At 37.7% G+C, this 19,613-nt stretch overlaps 1 protein-coding gene across 2 annotated transcripts in view; it reads right to left on the bottom strand.

Annotated features, from left to right (window-relative positions):
* GALNT18 (polypeptide N-acetylgalactosaminyltransferase 18) overlaps positions 1-19,613 on the bottom strand; it is a 260,211-nt gene that overhangs the window by 62,309 nt on the left and 178,289 nt on the right. For both annotated transcript variants that reach the window (XM_062576816.1, XM_062576817.1), the window contains exons 5-7: positions 11,476-11,659; positions 9,987-10,184; positions 7,789-7,903 (exon numbers count right to left, since the gene is read on the bottom strand). In XM_062576816.1, coding sequence (XP_062432800.1) covers positions 7,789-7,903; positions 9,987-10,184; positions 11,476-11,659 — 497 coding nt within the window. The remainder of the gene's footprint in view (positions 1-7,788; positions 7,904-9,986; positions 10,185-11,475; positions 11,660-19,613) is intronic.

Raw genomic sequence — 19,613 nt, 5'->3', positions numbered from 1 at the left:
CTACAAAAAGACACTTCCTCTCCAATTTAAAAGAATTTTGAGTAGGAAATAAAAAGGTTTAAACATAACTAGAGCTGCTCTCAATGTTTAAAATATAAATTATTTCTTAATTTTTTTGAAGTTCTCATTAATTGCCTCATAGACTTGATTTCATATTAATTGTGCCTTTATAGAACACTGTCATTGAAAGAATAATACATGTAAAGATTTTCCCCATGTTAAATTGTCAGTAGTTTTTCCCCCTTTTAGTTAATTGCCTCATTATGTACTTTTTAAATTGTTTTGTTCTGCAGGGATTAATTTTGCACTTATCTCTAAAGCTGTATAACTTTTACAGTGTATTGTTAAACTATGTATGTTGTGTTACTGTTTTATAATTGCAGAAGCTATTCTATGGCTTATGTTACTAGGAGATAACATGCTTCAAGGGTCACTGAAGGAATAAGGCTTTTTTCAATTGTTTTTCAAATGCATCTATCTCACTGCTAGGCACAACAAAATAACTGTGACACACAAATCGCCACATTGCCAAGTTTAAGTCATAAATACGAAGTAAAAGAAATCACCTTTCACCATTAGAGATGAAAAAGCAGCAAGTAACCAGATGACCAGCAGTTTAGTATTTATACAACAACATACTGTACTGTCCATTGTTTATGTTTTTGCCTTCCTCTCCCCCAACACACCTCTACTGAGCCTGATCAGTGCTGTTAATCCTGCACTTATCCTAAAGACTCGATCAGTACCAAAAGACCAAGCCAAAGGTGCTGTAACATGTGTGAGGGTGTCTGGCCTTTGCAGCTCTGACCCAAATGTGTTAGGTTGTCTTGGTCATCTAATCTCTTCCGTTACAGCACAACAGTCCGTTTCCCTCTTTCTCACAGGCCTTTCTCTAACCTTTGTCAGACTACTAACACAGCCTTACAGTACTAAAAGCTCTCCAACTTAAGCCTGAATTCCCACCAGATGTCTCCTCAGTTCCCCATTACAACAAACACAGCATGGTAGCTTTGTAAATTAATCCATGAAGAACTGTGGTACCAGAAGCTAGAATAACATCTGCAACATGCCACGGCTTGAAAGTCCTGAAAGGTATGAGACATGAGGCTTTGAGGCATAATAACGCACCAGTTAACTCGCATCTTACCTGAATCCACTGATTTTTATGTTCATATCGGCTTAAGCTGATTTACTTCCCTCCTTATCACTGTAAACAATTTCCTTTCATAAAGCATCAAGATGTTTGTATTACTGTCCAGTTAGTAATGTGGGACCACACAGGCATAAACAGTATAAAAAGTATCTGTGAGAAATCTTCAAGCTTCTCTTCCTCCTTCCCTGTAGGGTATAGTGATGCCACGCATCAGCTGACCTGTATTAGTCGTTTGCTTTCCTGTGTGAACTGCTAATAAAATACTCTCACCTCAGAAAGTGGAAAAATGCAAAAAATAATTCATTATCAAACTGATAATGTCGTCTGTATGTATTAATTACATATGCTGTAACTGCAGGATACCTGCTGAGGCATCCATGGGCAGAACAGGGGAAAAAAGTATTCCACTGGAGGTGTGACACAAAAATAGACCAAGCAACAGAAAGCCAGTTTCTGTTGATACCATGGTTGGCACTATTCGGAGGCATGACAATTTAGAGGCAATTCTTTCTTTCCTTTTCAATAGAGGCTATTTCTTATGGTGAAATTACAGGCCTGAAAGTACAGAATTTCAGTCTGTGTCATCTTGGGAGGTAGGCTGTTAACACAGTGAGGTATCTTCCAAGACAAACTTAGCTTTAGCAATAATTCTGGCCATACTGAAAAGCCACTATTGCTTATACAGTATGCTAGGCAAGTACTTAAGATGGTACTTGCAAGGAAAATTTTTTTCTTGGTAAAAAGGTAGGCTATGAAAAGTATTGACTGCTTCTTGTAAGAAGAATTTGGTCTACTTTTTAATATTTTTCTTACAAAGTTCAGTCTGGAAAGAAATGATCTCTTTCTAATTTACAAAATGAATAAAAACAGATATTTTCAATGTAAAGTTTTAATGTAATTTGAATTTAAAGCTTTAATGTAAAGTTAATGAGAAATCAGTATTTTAAAAAGCAGTATTTTAAATGTTTTCTAAAAATAGCAACTAAGAATATTTGTATTCCTGTATTTTTCAGTTCTCCCCCTTCAGGTATCATCAATCCAATACTGTTGGACAGCCCCTGTGATCATATTGTAAGGAATTTTTATTTAGAGGAAATCAGGCCCCAGTGGGAAGGGCTGCTGTCTACTTACTAAATATATACTACAGCAAGTAAGAGTGGCTGAAAGTGTAAGACTTCAGCAAGGGTAAGGGCATCTAGACTCATTTTTCTGAAAGGAATTCCGAGAACGTCCACACTGCTCAGCGGAGCGTAGTGAAAGGCGTCCCAGCAGCAACGCCGACAGGCTGCTGCGCACGCATAACGCATTCCACCGTTCTCCCACTAGGCAAACAGATTCAGGCAGCAGTTCCACAAAACAGGGGCTTGGTGAAAAAATCTCCCAACTTTTTTTCCAGCCTACAGTTGCTTCTACCTTTTGGCACGTCAGCCTTTCAATTTTCCTAAACCAACAGTTTGTGAAGCAGCATGGTAAATCACAAACTGATTAGCATTAAAAATAATCCTCCAGGATTAAAGAAAAAAGAGCTCAAATGTAAAGGTTTATTTCTGAACTAGAGGTTTTCAGAGACACAGGGTACAGTGCACCCTACAAAGAGCTACACCGGCAGAGCCAAAGCAGCGGTGCAGTATAAGGGTGAGAACAAGAGGATGGGAAGGAGAAGCACGAGAAAGGTAAACCTGCAGAGCTGCTTAAGGCAACATCTACAGCCTAACTTCCACCGGACAGTGTGCATACTGGGAGAATTTTCTTAATAAAAACAGACATCTATTTATATGAAATCATGAATATATAACATGTAATTCATGGCCTGTATGAAAAACAAAGACACATAAAACAGAGGGAAACTTTCAAGGAAAAGAAAAAAAAACAAAATGTTTTCAAATAATTTTGGAGATTTGGGGACAAATGTAAATACCTGCACTTGCTCATGCTAATGAAAAATGAAAACTCTTACAGGGGTATATTATCATAGAGAGACCTCAGGTGAGAATAATAAGGATAAATAAATCCTCTGGAATGGAAATGATGGGATATGTAAACCAGCAACAGGCTTTTATGCACCTACGCTCAGGTAGTAGGTTAATCAGATAGCAATCAAGAGTTATGGTCTCAGAAGTTGGAGGTTCAAAAAACAAAACAAAAACAGAGACAGAGTCTAAAGGACCTTCATAAAAAAATGGAATTTAAGAAGAAAAAAATAGTATATCAAGGAGAGGCATGACAGACTTCAAATACTCATTCCTTCTAGCCTCTCCACAAAGTGCCTTTCTCTGCTTGCTTACTTATAGAGAAAGCAGTGGGATCTGTTTCATTTAAGCTCTATACACAAACTGCTACACTAACTGGAAATGAAGCAGATGTATTTATTGTAATGCTATTGCAGATATGATTAATTTCACTATGGCAATACAGTGTACAGAGTGTCCTGTTCAGTCTGATCTATAAATGCAATTTTCCTCCTGGATTAGCTGATGGTTAAATCTTGATATATGTTTTAGTGGGAGCAAGACCCATTCCTTTTCCATTAAAAAGCCATCACCTTCTAAAAATTTGTTCTTGTACCCATTTAACAGAACCATTATATCCCTGTGAACATGAATTCATCTGCAAGTACAAAGTTTTTGTGATTTATATAATTACATATAACTATATAATATAAGCTTAGGCTTATATTCCCTTGACTCTGATGATGACTTAGTCTGTGACCTGAGGCAAATCACTGATTCTTCATGAGTTCATGCATTCCTAAAAGTGGTATAAACAACTTTGCAACGGAGTATTTGAAAGCTTTATCAAACATTTTTAGGCTACTTTTACACACAAAATGCTTGCTATGGGTGTGCTCTTGATAGAAAAACTTATGCTGACTTCAGTGGGAACTGGAAAAAGCCTTAATTGGAAAAGGAATTTAAGAAGCATATTAAGAACTAGACTCGAACCATCAGGGGCTGACTGCAATGGCAGGGCCTTCCGCAACTAGGAAGGCTTCTGTGCAAGCACAGCACAGAAATACAAATAAAGGTGAGAAACCTGTCTTACATTCACACTTCATTTCCACTATAAAACAGTTACCAATACAGTTCTTAGCTGGTCTCTTGGCCAGGCAATGGGATCCCAGTTTGCCCTCAAAATGTAATTTGGTCCCTTAAAAATACGCATAAGTCCTATCAATGGGGAATGACTGAACATAAACCAAAGGGAACCATTACTTATCCTAATGTGAATCTAAGATATTGATACTGCGATGCAGTAACTAAGTCTTGTAAAAGCCTTGATGAAGTGACTGAGTTGCTTTAAAAGGATGCTGTCAGTCTTGAATGAACCAGCCTGATTTTATTTTCTTATGAGGCAAATAATAGCTTTGCAAGAAAATATCTGGCTTACCGAGAAAATACAGTGATGCTTCCAAGATTCAAAATGTATTCATATCTTGAACTCATGTGTCAAGGGTTCTAGCTCAAGGCAACAGAACTTTATTAATATGTATCGATAATGCATATTTATTATTTCACAAATATTATTACAATGCCATAAACAAAAGTTAAAACCTTAGAAGGTAAAATAACACTTCAATTTAGAGATAAATGGACCTGAGATGAAAAGCTAATTCATCAGAGTGGAGAGAATAATCCTGTAGTCTTCATATGGTTTACCAACAACAAATGCTTCAGATACAATTTCCAATAGCTGTTTCCTTTTTCTTGTAGTCATGTAACACAACTACATTTGTGCTGATGATGGAGGTGAGAAAAATAACTCCTACTGCTACAATTCTGGGACAAGACTCCACCATGTCTGTGTCTAATTCTTGGCCCTACATAGTGAAAACCTCATCAGTTCAGCTGAAAACAAAACATTTCAAGATTTTAGAAGACATAGTAAGTGGTTTCCTCTTTACAGTGAAAAGAATCCCAAGGAGATGGACTTTGCTTCTCAGAAGCATCTCAGCTGGGAGATTAAATCTTTATCATTGAAACTGCAGCTGCCAACAAAGCACACAGGGAACAAGGCTTTGAGTCTGTGCATAAGCTCACACAGAGATACTGATTTAGTCAGTTGTGTCATCACAGGATGCTGTGGCTATTGGGCATGTGAGTTTGGCTTGCAGTAGTTCTACATCCTCTGGAACAGAACAGTAACATAAGGTCGCAAGACCTTGTTCTTCTTGTTTAAGATAAACAGATAGCACAAGTGATCCTCACTCTTGCTGCTATTTCTGCAGTTGAATGTAACCTCTCTTGTTGCTGAAGTGTTTGTTCTTATAGGTTTACGCATAAAATCTCTAGATAAAGGAGTAAGAATTGACTTTCAGTGCCTAAGGAAGGGGAACAGCCTGTGTGAATTTTACTGGCAAACTCAAGTCATGAAAAAAATCCAGGAAATTTGCCTAGCTTTCAACTGGTGATACACAACATCCTATTTCTTCACGCTAGTCTGGTACACTTGGTGTCTGCCTCTTCACCACCACATGATAACGGATATTACTCAGCAGAATACTAGATCAAGCTAGATGCTTCTTGAAAAGAAAAATGATAATGAAAGATGAATCATGGTGAGCAATCTGTAATCATGGATTGGAGATCATTTTAAAATGGAAACTTTATTCATTGTACTGATCCTGTAATTATAAAATACAAATTGATGCAGCTTTTGTAGAACAATTACTGCCTTTATCAGGTGATTCATTGCAGGCCCTGCAGTTGAAAGCAGCACAGGGAGTCTAGAGATGACTCTTCAGTGCTGCAGAGACAAGAAAATGTAGTTTACTAGTGAAGACAGACCAGCTGGCCTGAAATCACTTTCTGGCTATGTTTTTTCACATACCTCAATCCAAAGAAAATCAAAGGCAGCCCTTGGGAGCAGTACCACTAACAGTTGTTTAGAGTACAACCAAACCACATGGCTGCCCACAATATTGTGGCAGCCACTCTGCGCAGTCTCCTGCATTTTGCCAGGAAGCAGTGCATGGCCACAGGTCTGAGCCAGAAGCTGAAGACTGAGGGAAGGGGTCCACTTGTGAAGCTTAACATCTGTAGAAATAACACTACAGTTCCCAGAAGCTCTAATATTGCACTGTACATTTATATTAATCCTGGTATTATCTGGGCTAGGCTGAGAATTGTGAGAAGAGTTGGTAATAAACTGCTGAAAAATCTGTTCATTACACCTCAGTAATTTGTTTTGATATAGCCAGGAACACAGATCCAAGTCAAGACAGAGACAGATGAGGCAGCATGCATTATGCCACCCTGCACACCACAGTCAGTTACAGATGAAAGTATTTTATGTAGGTCAGGCATTGCTTCCTTGGAGACAGAAGAAAGCTGTAAGGAAATTAGAGCAGTGTTGGGCCTTATTCCAGTGATCCGCTGTACTCCAAAGTTTCAATTATGCAGAGATTTCTGTGTCTCTAGCCTTGTCTATCAAAGTACTCTTCATAATCAACTTCTGCAAAGCTAAGTATAGTGGACTGGACAGGATATATGTCATGAAGCAGAACGAGATAAAACTCTGCCCTCACATGGAAACAATAGTTTTGCTAGTTAGAAAAAAAAGGAAAAATCAAAGTGACACTAATTTTCAGCTCATCACAACAATGAGCTGCGAAAATCAATTTTTAAGGAAGAGAATAAGGCTCCCTCACCCTCACAGTGAAGAGAATGGTGTTACTAAAAGACGCAGTCCTGCATTTCTCTTTCCCTTTCTTTTCAACTGTGCTCTAATGCAACTGAGAGGAGACCTTCCCTTCACTCTTGCTGCAGTAATACTTTATTTCTGACAAGTGGGAGGAAAAGAATTTTAGAAAGCCAGAAGCAGAAAATGAGTATTTTTTAGTTATATCTCACAGTCTCAGGAGACAATTCTCTAAGTTTTTTTTTTTTTTTTTTTTTTTTTTTTTTTATTGTCATTATACAACTCCATGTTTATATTCTGGCAACCATAAGGCATGAAATACAAGCTTCCACTAACATTTCAATAACAGATTTGGGGATTTAATTTTATAACACAAATCATACCATTTTTCTTTACTACCTTTCTATCTAGGAACTATCAAAAAACTGAAAAAGAACAGTACTGTGTTTTCAGGATGGCATTTAGTTGTGAAGGGAGACAGAGATACACAAAGCACACAAATTTTACACATAGTAAATAGATGAGCAGTGTATGATAGAAGAAGAATTTATGCAGCTTCAGTACACTATGAATATCTTAAATACCCAGAAGAGGCAGAGAGAAGGCAGTACAAATGCCTTTATATTTCAGCTAGCTCCATAGTGATATTTCTAATTTAAATAAATAAATGAATCTAGAAAGTCTTTTCCCATTACATCAATGAGAAATTATCTTCCTTACTGAGACTGAGATCATAGGTAAGTAGAGAGTCTCTGTAGAATTCTAGCATTGTTAGTTGAAGGAAAGAATAATACCAAATTCTTTATTTCTGAGCTTTTCCAAGAAAAAGTTCTTTAAAGAGATATGGAAGCTTTTGCCTTTTTTTTTTTTCCTTTTCATATTACTACATAAAGCTAAGTATCTCCTTTGCCTGCCATGCTCCATATTACCCCTCAATAACAAGGGACATATTACATTTTAAGTGCAAGTTGCCAGTGCTGGTTGGTTGTGTGTCTTACCCTGATTCCAAGCTCCACGTTTTCTCCTCCATATACTTCCATGCCCTCATCTAGTAAGCCAATCTCTTGGAAATATTCTCTATCTACTATGAAGCATCCAATCAAAGCAGGACTTCTGGAAGAATAAAACAGCAGTAGACAAAATTAGTAGACAGAAATAGGAACAATTTTGTTATTCAGAAACAGATTATATTTATCACTGCTGAGCCAAATGGTGTGCCAAGATAGATTCTCAGGGAGATGTTTCTGAAATAGATTTATCCAGCTTTATCTTCTTTTAATGTTCTTGATCCTAAGGCCAAATAGACACTACATTGAAGGAAAATAGACTCAAAATAATTGGGTATACACATTTGCCAGAATACGTCAGCTTAGGCACTAACAATACTAGGTCTGAGAGTTTCTCCCAGCTTTGTTTCTGAGGCAGCAGCCATCGTGGCCAAATGTCTCCATCTCAGGCTTGTCTATGGTGATTATTAAGGACATCTCCAGATAAGAAAACATTATTCTTTAAGCTAATGTTAAAGAAGTGAAGAGGGACTTTCAGATCAGTTTTTTTAATACAGTATCAAGAAATGTCTTCACTGTAAATATGAACACTAGTGTGTTTTCCTGGGCCAAATTTAAACAAGTCATATGCCATTACTGAATCAGTAAGCTCTATTTATGTCACAACATAAATTATCTAACTTCTACTACTGTGGAGTCAATCTTAAGAAGGTAAGAATTCAGCCACAGAGAGTATAATCTCACCTTTATGAAATGCAGTGGAGAAGAATACAGAATAATTCAGCTTTTTTATTTTCCCTATTTTATAAATGCATGATGGCAAAAAAGAAAAATGCTTTTTTTGGTTATTACGGTGGCATTAGGAACTCTGGGAGCAACAGGGTATTAATTAACACCAATAAAAGAGAAATCACCCTGCATTTACTAGGAACATTCAAGTTGCCAACAATGTAGACATCTACTTTCAAAGAGATTATAGCATGTCTAAATCACAAGCTGTAGAATTCTGCAGAAATATACACATTTGTGTGTTTAAATTGAAGTGCTATAGCACCCAGTTCAAAACAATGAAAGACTGTTTCTGACGTATTTAATAGTAAAGAAAATATCAGTTAACTTATGTCATGGATAAATGGAACATAATGTTCCATTTATTAGAAATGGATGTTAATTTTGGTGGTGTTTTTAAAGTATCTTCCAGAAAGCCTGTTTCCTTTTGTTACAATTCTGAAGGCATTTTGGAAGCATGATTTAAGTCATCAATCAATGCATATGGCCTTTCTTTTCTTTTTTGACACTTTTTTTTTTTAATTACACAGCACACACATACAATGCATCTCAATGAAAGGGCTAGGGTACAAATTTACATATCCAATATTCTTAAAGTACATTTACTCCATGATCCTCAATTAGCACAGAGTTTTTGGGTAAATGGAAAAGTAGATTTCCTCTTTATTCTGAGTTTAAATATGTTTATTTTTAAAAGTCACTAAAACCATAATTTATATAGAAGGTTTGCTTCCTAAGGACTTGGCAGAATATTTCAAAGCACTTTCATAATGTTAATAGGTACTCATTAACCCTGGAATGCTTCCAATGCTGTGGAAATTACCATCCCTTTTTACATACGTCTGTAGCAAAACCGTGAATTTTCATCTCCTATTTTCCAGTTCTGAGTCCTGTTCTGATTGCCAACACATGGGTCAGTGCAGTCCAGAGACAACAGTCTCAGCTGACAACTCCAGTAAAGAGCTTGGAAAGACAGGACTAGTGGATCAAAGATACCCCTTGCACTGACTGCATGGAAACAAGTTACTGGTTGCTGGTAATGATCCCCTCATGCCACCACTGCAACCTAAAGTTGTGCTTTGCAGAACTGTTGCTGGTGAGAGCAGTCTCTGCACTTCCTTTCTGCAGAGAGCGAGAAGATAGGTACCAGTGACCTCCTTGATATGAATTCATGCCAAGGAGAGGAGAGGACTGGAACCTCAGCAGAGCTGCTGAGAGGACTCAGAAGCGCCTTTTCCTCTTCCACAGATAGGGGTGTTGTTCTGTATCACCCTAACAATACTCCAGACATAATAAAAGAAAAATATGGAGCTAGATTGTACCAAAGCTAGTAATTAATACAGTCACTGCTCACATACAAATGCTGGACCAGCATTAACTTCCATGACAAAGCATGTTACCTTATTGGAGCAGTTGTGTTCTCCAGTTTCCACCATGATTTAGGAGGGTTCAGATATCGGCACCACAACTCCCAGTCAAACCCCTGTGCAGAGAGGGGATATTCCTCTATTTCAAAATTATCATACTTAATGTTATCAAATGATGGAGAAATGACCCTTTTTCTGTTTTCCTTTATCCTAGTGAGCACTGGTTCAGCCCTAAAAACAGAAAAAATGTTGAGACTGTCAGCAGAAGCACAGCACTGATGGAAATAGCAGCCTATACTATATATTTGGAAAAGGGCAAAATCTGTAGCTATTACTCATTCAGAGCTCCCTTTGCTTTACAATGGAACTTTGACAGAGCAGGACCTGCCCCAAAAGAATGCATGGCAATATTTAATCTAGGACGCCCTATTGATATTCTTGATGTGTGCTGGAGAATAGAAGAAATGACTATCTGCATATCATAGAGCATTTATAACCTTGCTATCAAAAAATGCTAACTTCAGGCTCTCAATATCATCAAGAACATCAAGATCAAAGTTAATAATAGATGTATCCTAGGGACAGAAGCTCCTGCCTTTTTTACCATCTTTTCTTTTCTTTTCTTTTTTCTTTTCTTTCTTCTTTTTTTAACTGAATAAGCAACAGAGACATCAAACCCAAATTAAACAAGTTAAAACACATGTTTTTAACTATGTAGTACTTAGGCACACACCAGTAACCTCAGCGACAAACCTCAGCGACAAAATAACACTTTTTTGTTTACACTGCAGAATGTAAAAGAAACTTAATTTCTACTAAAAACAGGTGGGGGAAAGAGAGGACAATTTGCCTCAGAAGTATAGAGAAAGGGCTTGAAATGCTGTATTATTTGGGAAAATATGATTTCTGAGGAGTACAGACATAGAAAATGGAACTCTTGTCAGTGCTTTTACAGTATTTATAAAGGAGTATAAGCTCTGTATTATTTAGAAGCACAATTACTTACACAAATATGAAGACAGTTCTATATTTCTGGAGAACAACTTCCAATATTGGCCTGAGATTTCAAGAGAACTCAAGAAACACAAGGGAACATGTCCTGAATCATCATAAACTAAGTGTGCTTCCCCCTAATTGCAAACATTTACCTACCTGCAGCTAGCCTACCTTACTCAGCAGCTTCATGCCAATGAAAGAGAAATAATAATAAGCAAGAGATGTAGATATTTTAGATGTATTTTAAGAAGAAACAGTAGGTCACTTACATGCTGTTTTCCAATACATTTATAGTTTAAAAACATTGTAATTACACCGGTAGATACTAAGTCACACCAGAAAAATGGATCTAGATTATTTTGCACAGCACAAATACATTTTCCATAACTGCCTCCAACTTTGAATCTTCATCAAAAAGATCAGAATGTTATTTCATCCCCACATATGCAAGAGAGCTGCCATTCATAATTCATAAATGGTGCTTGTAAAAGGTCCATTGATCAGAGGATTACCAGAAGACACATACCATCCCACATTGAATTCTACATGGGCATCAAAGAGAGCAACTACTGGTGCTGTGGCAACTCTCCATCCACTAACGCGAGATCGGATCAGTCCTTCCTGTTTGCTGTGTCGAACAACCTTGATGAACCCAGGCTTCTGGGCGTTCACTTCATCAATATACTTCTTCAGTTTCTCCTTGAGTTCTTCTGTACAAAGAAGAATTAAATGTTAACAAGCAGTATCAGCTCATCAAGATGCAAAACGCTATTCTTACAGCAAAATAGGAATATTCACACAGGGAAATACTCTGTGTCAGTTTAACTAGGGAGAATTCTCAAAGTCATGTCCAAAAGAAAAAAAGATACAAGATACAAAAAAAAAGGATCAAGATACAAGATAATAATAAAAAAAAATCCATCTATAACTACTTAGCCTGCATGATTTCTACCAGAATCACATCACTGTTCAACAGTAACATGCCACCAAATAAAGCACTCACTCATAAAAAGTATCATATCAAGGGCAATATTAACCAGTTATTTACATAAGTGAATATTGTGTTACTATATTAACCAAAAAGGTAACAATCTTGTATTTCTAGAAAAATACTCCAAAGTATTATCCATGAACTTTTTTTAACAATATTTAAAAGAGATAAGAGAAAGAATGAAGTGAATTATTTATGCTTTTCCCATACTTTTTCTAAACTTTGACAATCCTTTCTATATCTACTAAGAAGTTCCATGGCTTTTGCTCTTTTCTTACTAGAGGAGAATCATTCCTAATCAAAAGATGAACTTTTTAAATCAACAACTATTTCATCTTAAAGACCACTGCATAAGAAAATCAGTAGAACTGCAATCAGTAGAACTAAGTGTGCAAATTAACAGTCTCTATTATTCTTTATGAGCATTGCTATGTGCAGCTTATGTTATGGCAGCACTCAGAATTCCCTGGGGGTAACTAGGTTCCTCTTTTCCTAGGCTCTCTGCAAGAGAAATATCTTTGCTGTGAGACAGAATAATGCTCTGTGGTTATGATGCTAAACTAGAAATCATCAAATCTGCATTAAAAACTCAATGCTACCTAGCCCTTTCTGTGAAACCTTGAGCAAGCCACTTAACTTCTCCATAAATCAACTCCCATCTGTGAAATGTGAACACCACACTTACTAATTTCCAGTCTATTTAGTTTTTAAGGTCTAGTTTTCTTTTTCTCTCTATTTGCACAGTACCTTGTGCACTGAGGTAATGGACTGAGGGGGAGGTTGCATCAGACAGCTGACAGCACCAGGGTCAGGGAAGAGGAAAGAACAGGACAATATAGTTCACAGCAGGGAGAGAGTACAAAAATTTCTGTCACATTGGTTGACCTACGCAGTTAGTTCGTGTTTGGGGACTTTTGGTAGGTTTCTGTATTAGCTGATTTTGTAAGTCAGGTAATCTTGTTGATTCACAAAGCAGGTGGACAAATTATTTCCCTTCTGAATCTATGCAAGATGTTTCTTATTCAGAAATCTGTATCTGCTTCCCAGACAGTTCTGTTCCTCCAAGCCTTGGCTATGCCATCTGCCACTTCTCTGGTTTTCTTTGCATGCTACTTTCAGCTTCTAGTGACAGACAGACACGCACACACACACACACACACACACTTTCACCAAATGAAATGGTCAAGCTGCTGTTCTTTTCATCTGTTCTGGAGAAAAAAATGTTTTAGTTTTTGCTCAGGCTTTCAATCCTGAACGATCCCTTGGGCAGTAGCTTCTAATGTTTTGGCCATCACAGAACAAAGAAACATTTAATTAAACAGTTGTTTCTTCTATTAGCCAGACTGCGAGGTATCTTAGCACTTCCATAAAGTCCAGGAAGCCTGCAATATTTCATAAATCACAGACATATTTGCTGGTAGCCATTACAGAACAACCCATAGCAGCAATAGCAATATTAACAATTGCTCCTGCCAGTATGTTATTTTTGGTTCTAGTATGTTTTTATAAAAATAACTGGAGCCTTTCCCTACGTTATAGCATCTAATATTTACTTTTTATAACATTCTTATTTTTTTGTCATATACCTCATATACGTATTGATTGTTTTCAGACAACCTTACATCATTAAACCTGCTTGGCATTCTCTTATTAATTTCTCTATTTAAACTGATTCTCAGCGCAGCTGAAAACACAATCCCAGGATAGAGCTAACAGAAGGCAAGATTTCACATATCTCTGTACGTCAGTGACTTAGCATTCTGCATATGTTGGGTATAACACACCTCACCAATAGGTGCACAACTGTGAACTTTCTCATCACCCTTCTGGGATTCTGGGAACCCAAATCTGTGCCACATATTGTTCAAATAAACTCAATAGCTGGACTCCTTCGAAGAAGAGGAGGAAGTTCTGATGAGACTAATTACTTTAAGGGTACTAAAATATAAAAAGATTTTTTTTAAACATAACCAAGGAGACTTGACTCCTCTATTGCTGTAACTGGCATTAGCTGTGCAATTGCCCCTAGCTACCAGCAAGGAGGAGATTTTTGCACTGAGCCCAGGTAAGTTCTCCCCATGGCAAACTAGCCACTCTGAGAACTGGTCATCTCAAGCAGAGCTGGGCAACATTCACACCAGAATAGTTAATGCAATACAAAATCAAAAGCAAACACATTTTATTAGCCACATTAAATGTTCATCCTTAGAAAGGAAGTGAATGGGCCCTCTACTCCTATGCTGAGAAACAGAAGCAGAGCTGCTTCGCAAGGTGTACTCCAGCCTAAACACTGCTCCAAACTATATGATTTAATGAGTCTGCTTCTCTGAGGATATGAGGTACGGACAAGATGATCATGTACAAAGATCCTTTAGATTCATCCCCTTTTGTAGTGGCTCCCAGACAGCTGCCAGCAGTGACTTTCTTGCAGCTGGTTCCACTGGTGCTGCAGGGCTATGCCTGCCACATACCTTTGCATAAGTAAACTCAGGGCACGGAGGCAATAGAGTAACACATAAAACTGCTAACACATTTTTTCATGAAGAACAGGAATTAAAATGAAATAATCTACAATACATGTCTGCCACAGTACTTAAACTGTAGCCATATTTTAGGAATGAACTCAATATATTCCTAGAATTTTTTAGACTATATTACTTATATCTTTAAAAAAATTTGTTCATGACTACATCTTCTTGAACAAGCAATATGCAGCATTAACATGCAGCATAGCATACTATTCTAATTTATATTAGATTTGCTGCATATTCATCAGTCTTCCTTCATAAAGCCAAAAAATCATATTCGGGTTGTCTATTGTGCTTGTGCAGAGCAACATGTTCCTACTGCTTATCCCCTAGCACGCAGAGATTCATAGCCAGCACAAAATTATAAAACCAAACACTAGATAGCAGCAGTTTAAATTCAAAAAGAAGGTAATTACGTTACTGAAATTGTGCCAACATAAAATAGTGCAAAACAGTTTTCTGTTCCCAAAATGAAGTCTTGTAGAGTGTGAATATCAAAACATGAAGATCAAAGCTCATTCTCAGCATAAGCTGCTGCTGATAGGTTTTCAAAATCAGGGAACTATTTGCTACAACAATGCAACATCAACACTGAGCATTAGAACCAAATATATAAAAGAAAAGCAGGCTCTAATCAAGGACTTGAACATCACTACCTTTGACAGAGTTGCTGTTCTCTCAAACACCTTAATTTTTAGCAATTGGACTATTCTTATGGCTGTCAACTATACTTCTTAAAGTGGACTGACCATACAAGCCTGATTAAACACACAATTTTTTTCATAGTTAGGTTTAGTATGACAAGAAGTGGAAATGGAATAGGATCCAAATCTTAGATTTAAGTCATGTTGCTGCCACCAGCATAACCTCAGCCACACATTATAGCTATGGTACTTACTAGGCAGTACACACACTTATTTTTCTGGTTACACTACAGCTTTCTGTGAATTAAGTGAATGGCCTAAGAAAGGCAGGGCCTACACATAGTTTTATTTGGTTTTCTTTCTCTGGACTTCAGTATCAGCCCCAGGAGGTAGAGGAGGGTGTATTTTAGCTGATCTTCTATGCTAGCCTGCAAGTGGTCACAGTAGACAAAGCACTGTTTTTCAGTCCAGCATTTTCTGGCGATTATTATTCAAAAAAAGCTTTGACTTGCTCTATAAGAGCAGAGAGCCAAACACAGAATTTTGTGCACCCTTTGCCTTACAAAACCTATTGGGCAGACTCTCCAGAAGAAAAGAAAGTCTAGTAAAAGAAACATAGCCTCTGGACACAGCCAGAGGACACAACAGACATGTAAATGGCTCTAAAAAAGTCTGCATTTTGTGCAGAACATTAAAGATGCCTGAGCAGGAGACTTGAGTCAGACTTATCATGCAGTCCATATTTTCCTGAGCTTTGCATAAGAAACCTGAGTTCAATTGTCTTTGACATTTTTAGAACACCCTGCCCAAATGGATTGAAAGATGGGACTCTTCCCCCTAGAACAGATCATACAGTTTTTGATGCTGCTGATGGTCGTCAGCAGAAATATTTTTAACTGGGGCTCTTTTTTTCCACTTCAGATACATTGCATGAATAATAAACAGTCTTCTTCATTAATTATTATGCTTCACTGCTTTATGCCACCATAGGGAAAAGAAAGAGAATGAACAAATGTGTCATCTTCAATACACTGTTGATTCAGTTTCTAATTATGGAAACAAACAGGCTTGTAAAGATAGATGTGCTTGCCTTTCAGCATGCAATCTCTCAAATAAAGACTTGATTTCACTAAGCTGAATCAGTATCTGCAGTTGGAGAGAGAGAACCACCATATAAGGAATGGGAAAACGGTGCAGATCTGACCCTTGGAAATCATGAATGCTACTACTATATAGTACAGATTCCTGGCGGGTACATCAGAGCTCTCCTCATAAATGTGGAAGACATAATTATATGACATAATTATGTTTATTATTAATATAATTAAGTTCTAATACTTCTAAGAGATCTTTGTTTATTTTTAATAAACTCACCACAAAGATTTCCTTTGGTAAGTTCCTCCTATTTCTGTATTACAACAGTGCTAGAGAACTAATTCATGCAACTTTGCCTTCTTGGGAAGGATGCAGAGAGGCACAGCAGGATGGAGGTACGGAGCAGCAGGAGTCAGAAGACATCAGTCATCCCACAGCTACAGAGACTATATGTGAAGGTATCATTTAGTTCACAAAAATCCCTTCACAAGGCTATCTTCCTTTCAGGAAATGGTCTGAGACAACTGTGGGCTTGAGATAAGCCCTGGCAATGCAGCTCTTCTCCCTGTAACACTGTAGCTCACTTGGCTTGTGTCCAGTCCTGGCTCAGAAGCGCAATCTGGGCCATAATCCTGCCCTTTACCTTGCACATTGAGGGATTGTCACAGGTCCCACAACATGGAGAAGATTTCTTACACCTGCCCAGGGGGCTTCTCAGATGGAAAACCATCTGCAGAAAGCTCCATGCTCTTCATTCACTTGCACACAAACTGCTTACGCCTTCCCTATATTGGGAAGATACCTGGTCAGATGAAGTAAAGTGTTTTAGCTCCATGTAACTCCAACGTCTTACAGGAACTGTGGATCTGGCCCTAGGCTTTAAGTATCATTTTAAAGTTATTGTTACAAGCAGTGTTGTCATAAATAACAAATTACTGCTTTGCATTTGTAGAGAAGTTTGAAGAACAGTCAATTTAGCTTCATTTCCAATAACTTTCATGCTTTAATGTGCTGCCATTTTGTGTGCTTAAATGAGTGCTCGTATCTCAGAACAATTACATTTGTAAAGTCCAACACTCACGTTTTCCTCAGACAGAAGCATTCTACTCTCTTTTCAAAACTCTTCTACTTAGCTTTAAGCTTGCCAATAGAGCTAAGATGCAAAAAGATCTCACATAAATCTGTGCTGTACCACCTCTTCTGAAGTCTGGAGTCACTGATGACTTTGGTAAAGTAGAATGCACACTGAATGTTGCTGCAAACTTTGTTCTTTAGCATAAAATTTACTTCTGTGTCAAAGGCCCAGGAATTACCATGTCCCTCTTTTATATTAGCTCTTGGGTCAAACAGATTTTACAATGATGGGACAGAAATTATTCTCCAATATGGAATGGTGTTTAATATATTGATGCTCCTCTCTGTGCCAGAAATTGTGGATTGGCACATTATATAAAAGGGGCACAATTCTGCCAACTCCTTTACTTGTGCTCCAACTTGGTGTCCTCAGTGTGCTGCACACAAGAAACATACTCGTCTTCAAAGTCCAGGTAAAGAACTGCATCTCATATTTCTTCGACCATAATACCACCTCTAAAGGCAAATCAGTGAATAAGAGCAGTGGCAGAAATACAAAGGAGCTACTGCCTATCTCAGAGGCAAGGCAGCACTGGTCACTTTGCCTCAGCGAGGTTCCCGGGCAGTTTGCTCCCTGAACGCAAGGATTCTCCACTTTACTTTGTGCCAAGAGTCACCCGACTCGGCACAAGGCCACCTGCTCCACTTCCGAACAAAGTCTGCGAACTGTGAGAGCTACTGCTGTGCTAGAAGCATCTTACCAGGTGCACCTCGCTTCTGCATAAAAAGCATTCAAGTTTGTAAAAACACAGAATTTCTATGAATTAATGAATTTCAAACCATCTTGCATCTATTTTATCTGCTAATTTGTGGCCCAAAGTCTTATGATGGAGAAGAGCTGTTTTTCCATCAGTGATTTCACAGCCTTTCTTTACAAAAACGTATAAAATACCTACCTTTCCTTTTTGCAAATAATGAAATCCTATTACATCCTTTGCTGCAAAAGCCCCTCTCTTCCTTCTCAGTCTCTGCAGGCATACAACTTGCAGAATTATTCATGATATAATTTAAATTCATTGCAGCAACCACTTCACAAAAGAAAAATTATTTAAGAAATAATAGATATATAATAGGTAATAATAATAGAAAACTATCTAATAGGATGGTGCCTTCTATTATGTCATTTACTTGGCATGCAGCTCAGTAAAGTTTACTATGCTTCATATTTTTTCCCTTTCCGCTGTCCCCTTATCTTTCATGCTCAAGTGGTCACTTCTCATCTCTGTAGCAGAAGCAGATAACTCCAAATGGAAAACACTTAAGAGCAGATAGAGGCATGCCATTTATAATGTACATGTATACATAAAATGTTTGTAACAGAAAGCAACAATGCACAAACTGATAAAGAAGGCCTGTTGCGCACTCATATTTAAAAACCTCATATTATCTGATAATGGATAAACCACCCCAAGGAGATTACTAACAGGATGTAAAGAATTAAACTTTTTATAGATCTCAAAATCAAAAAGAGCAATATAGTCCTTTTTCTCCATTACTACTTGTCTTGCTGACAGAGATGCAGAATTTAACCTCAGAAGTTCATGCTATCACAGGTAGAGCCAAACAAGGTAATAGACTTTCAAAGTCACAACCTTTGTATGCAGTGATCCACAGCTTCAACTGCTGTCAAATCTCCACAGTTCTATTGAGACAAATGATGCCAACACCAAATTATTCCCACTCATACCCTAGACTACAAACCAAAGATTTCTTTGGCCTAGCACATGAACAGCACCCACCTCCTGCAATAAAGGCAGAAAAACCATGCAAGTACATGTTTCCTCTCCTAATCCTCCAACCGCCCTTTAAATTGCCCAAGAGAAGCTAGTACATATTTCAGTGTGAAGCACATACTGCTTTCAAAGGGTTTGACAGAGGTTGCTTTGATCCATAGTTTTTAGGTCCTCCCACAAACATCATGTCTAAGCATGGAAAGAGCTTAAGTAGATACTCAATGAATCCTCTTGCTGATTTCTACAGTTTTTTAGCCTTCAACAAAATAACAAAATTGTATGGTTCTGGGAATCTGACAGCAGAACCACCACGTTCCAGCAAATAATTCCACTTCAGAACAGCAATTAGTAAACTAACACGTGTCTTGCAACACCAAATAGGCTTTCTAGAAGAGACCTGTGCAAGCAGCTATTCTAATAAGCAATACAATATTCAGGTTCATTTTGTGTTTTCTAAATGATACCTAGTTCCAGACCCTGGCCATGAAAGCGGGATACCATCCATCCCATCCTCCAGAAAAACATGGTCTTACATTTCT

Source organism: Rhea pennata, chromosome 5, assembly GCF_028389875.1.
Source record: "Rhea pennata isolate bPtePen1 chromosome 5, bPtePen1.pri, whole genome shotgun sequence".
NCBI classification, from domain to species: Eukaryota; Metazoa; Chordata; class Aves; order Rheiformes; family Rheidae; genus Rhea; species Rhea pennata.
This window is presented reverse-complemented; position numbering and strand designations above follow the sequence as displayed.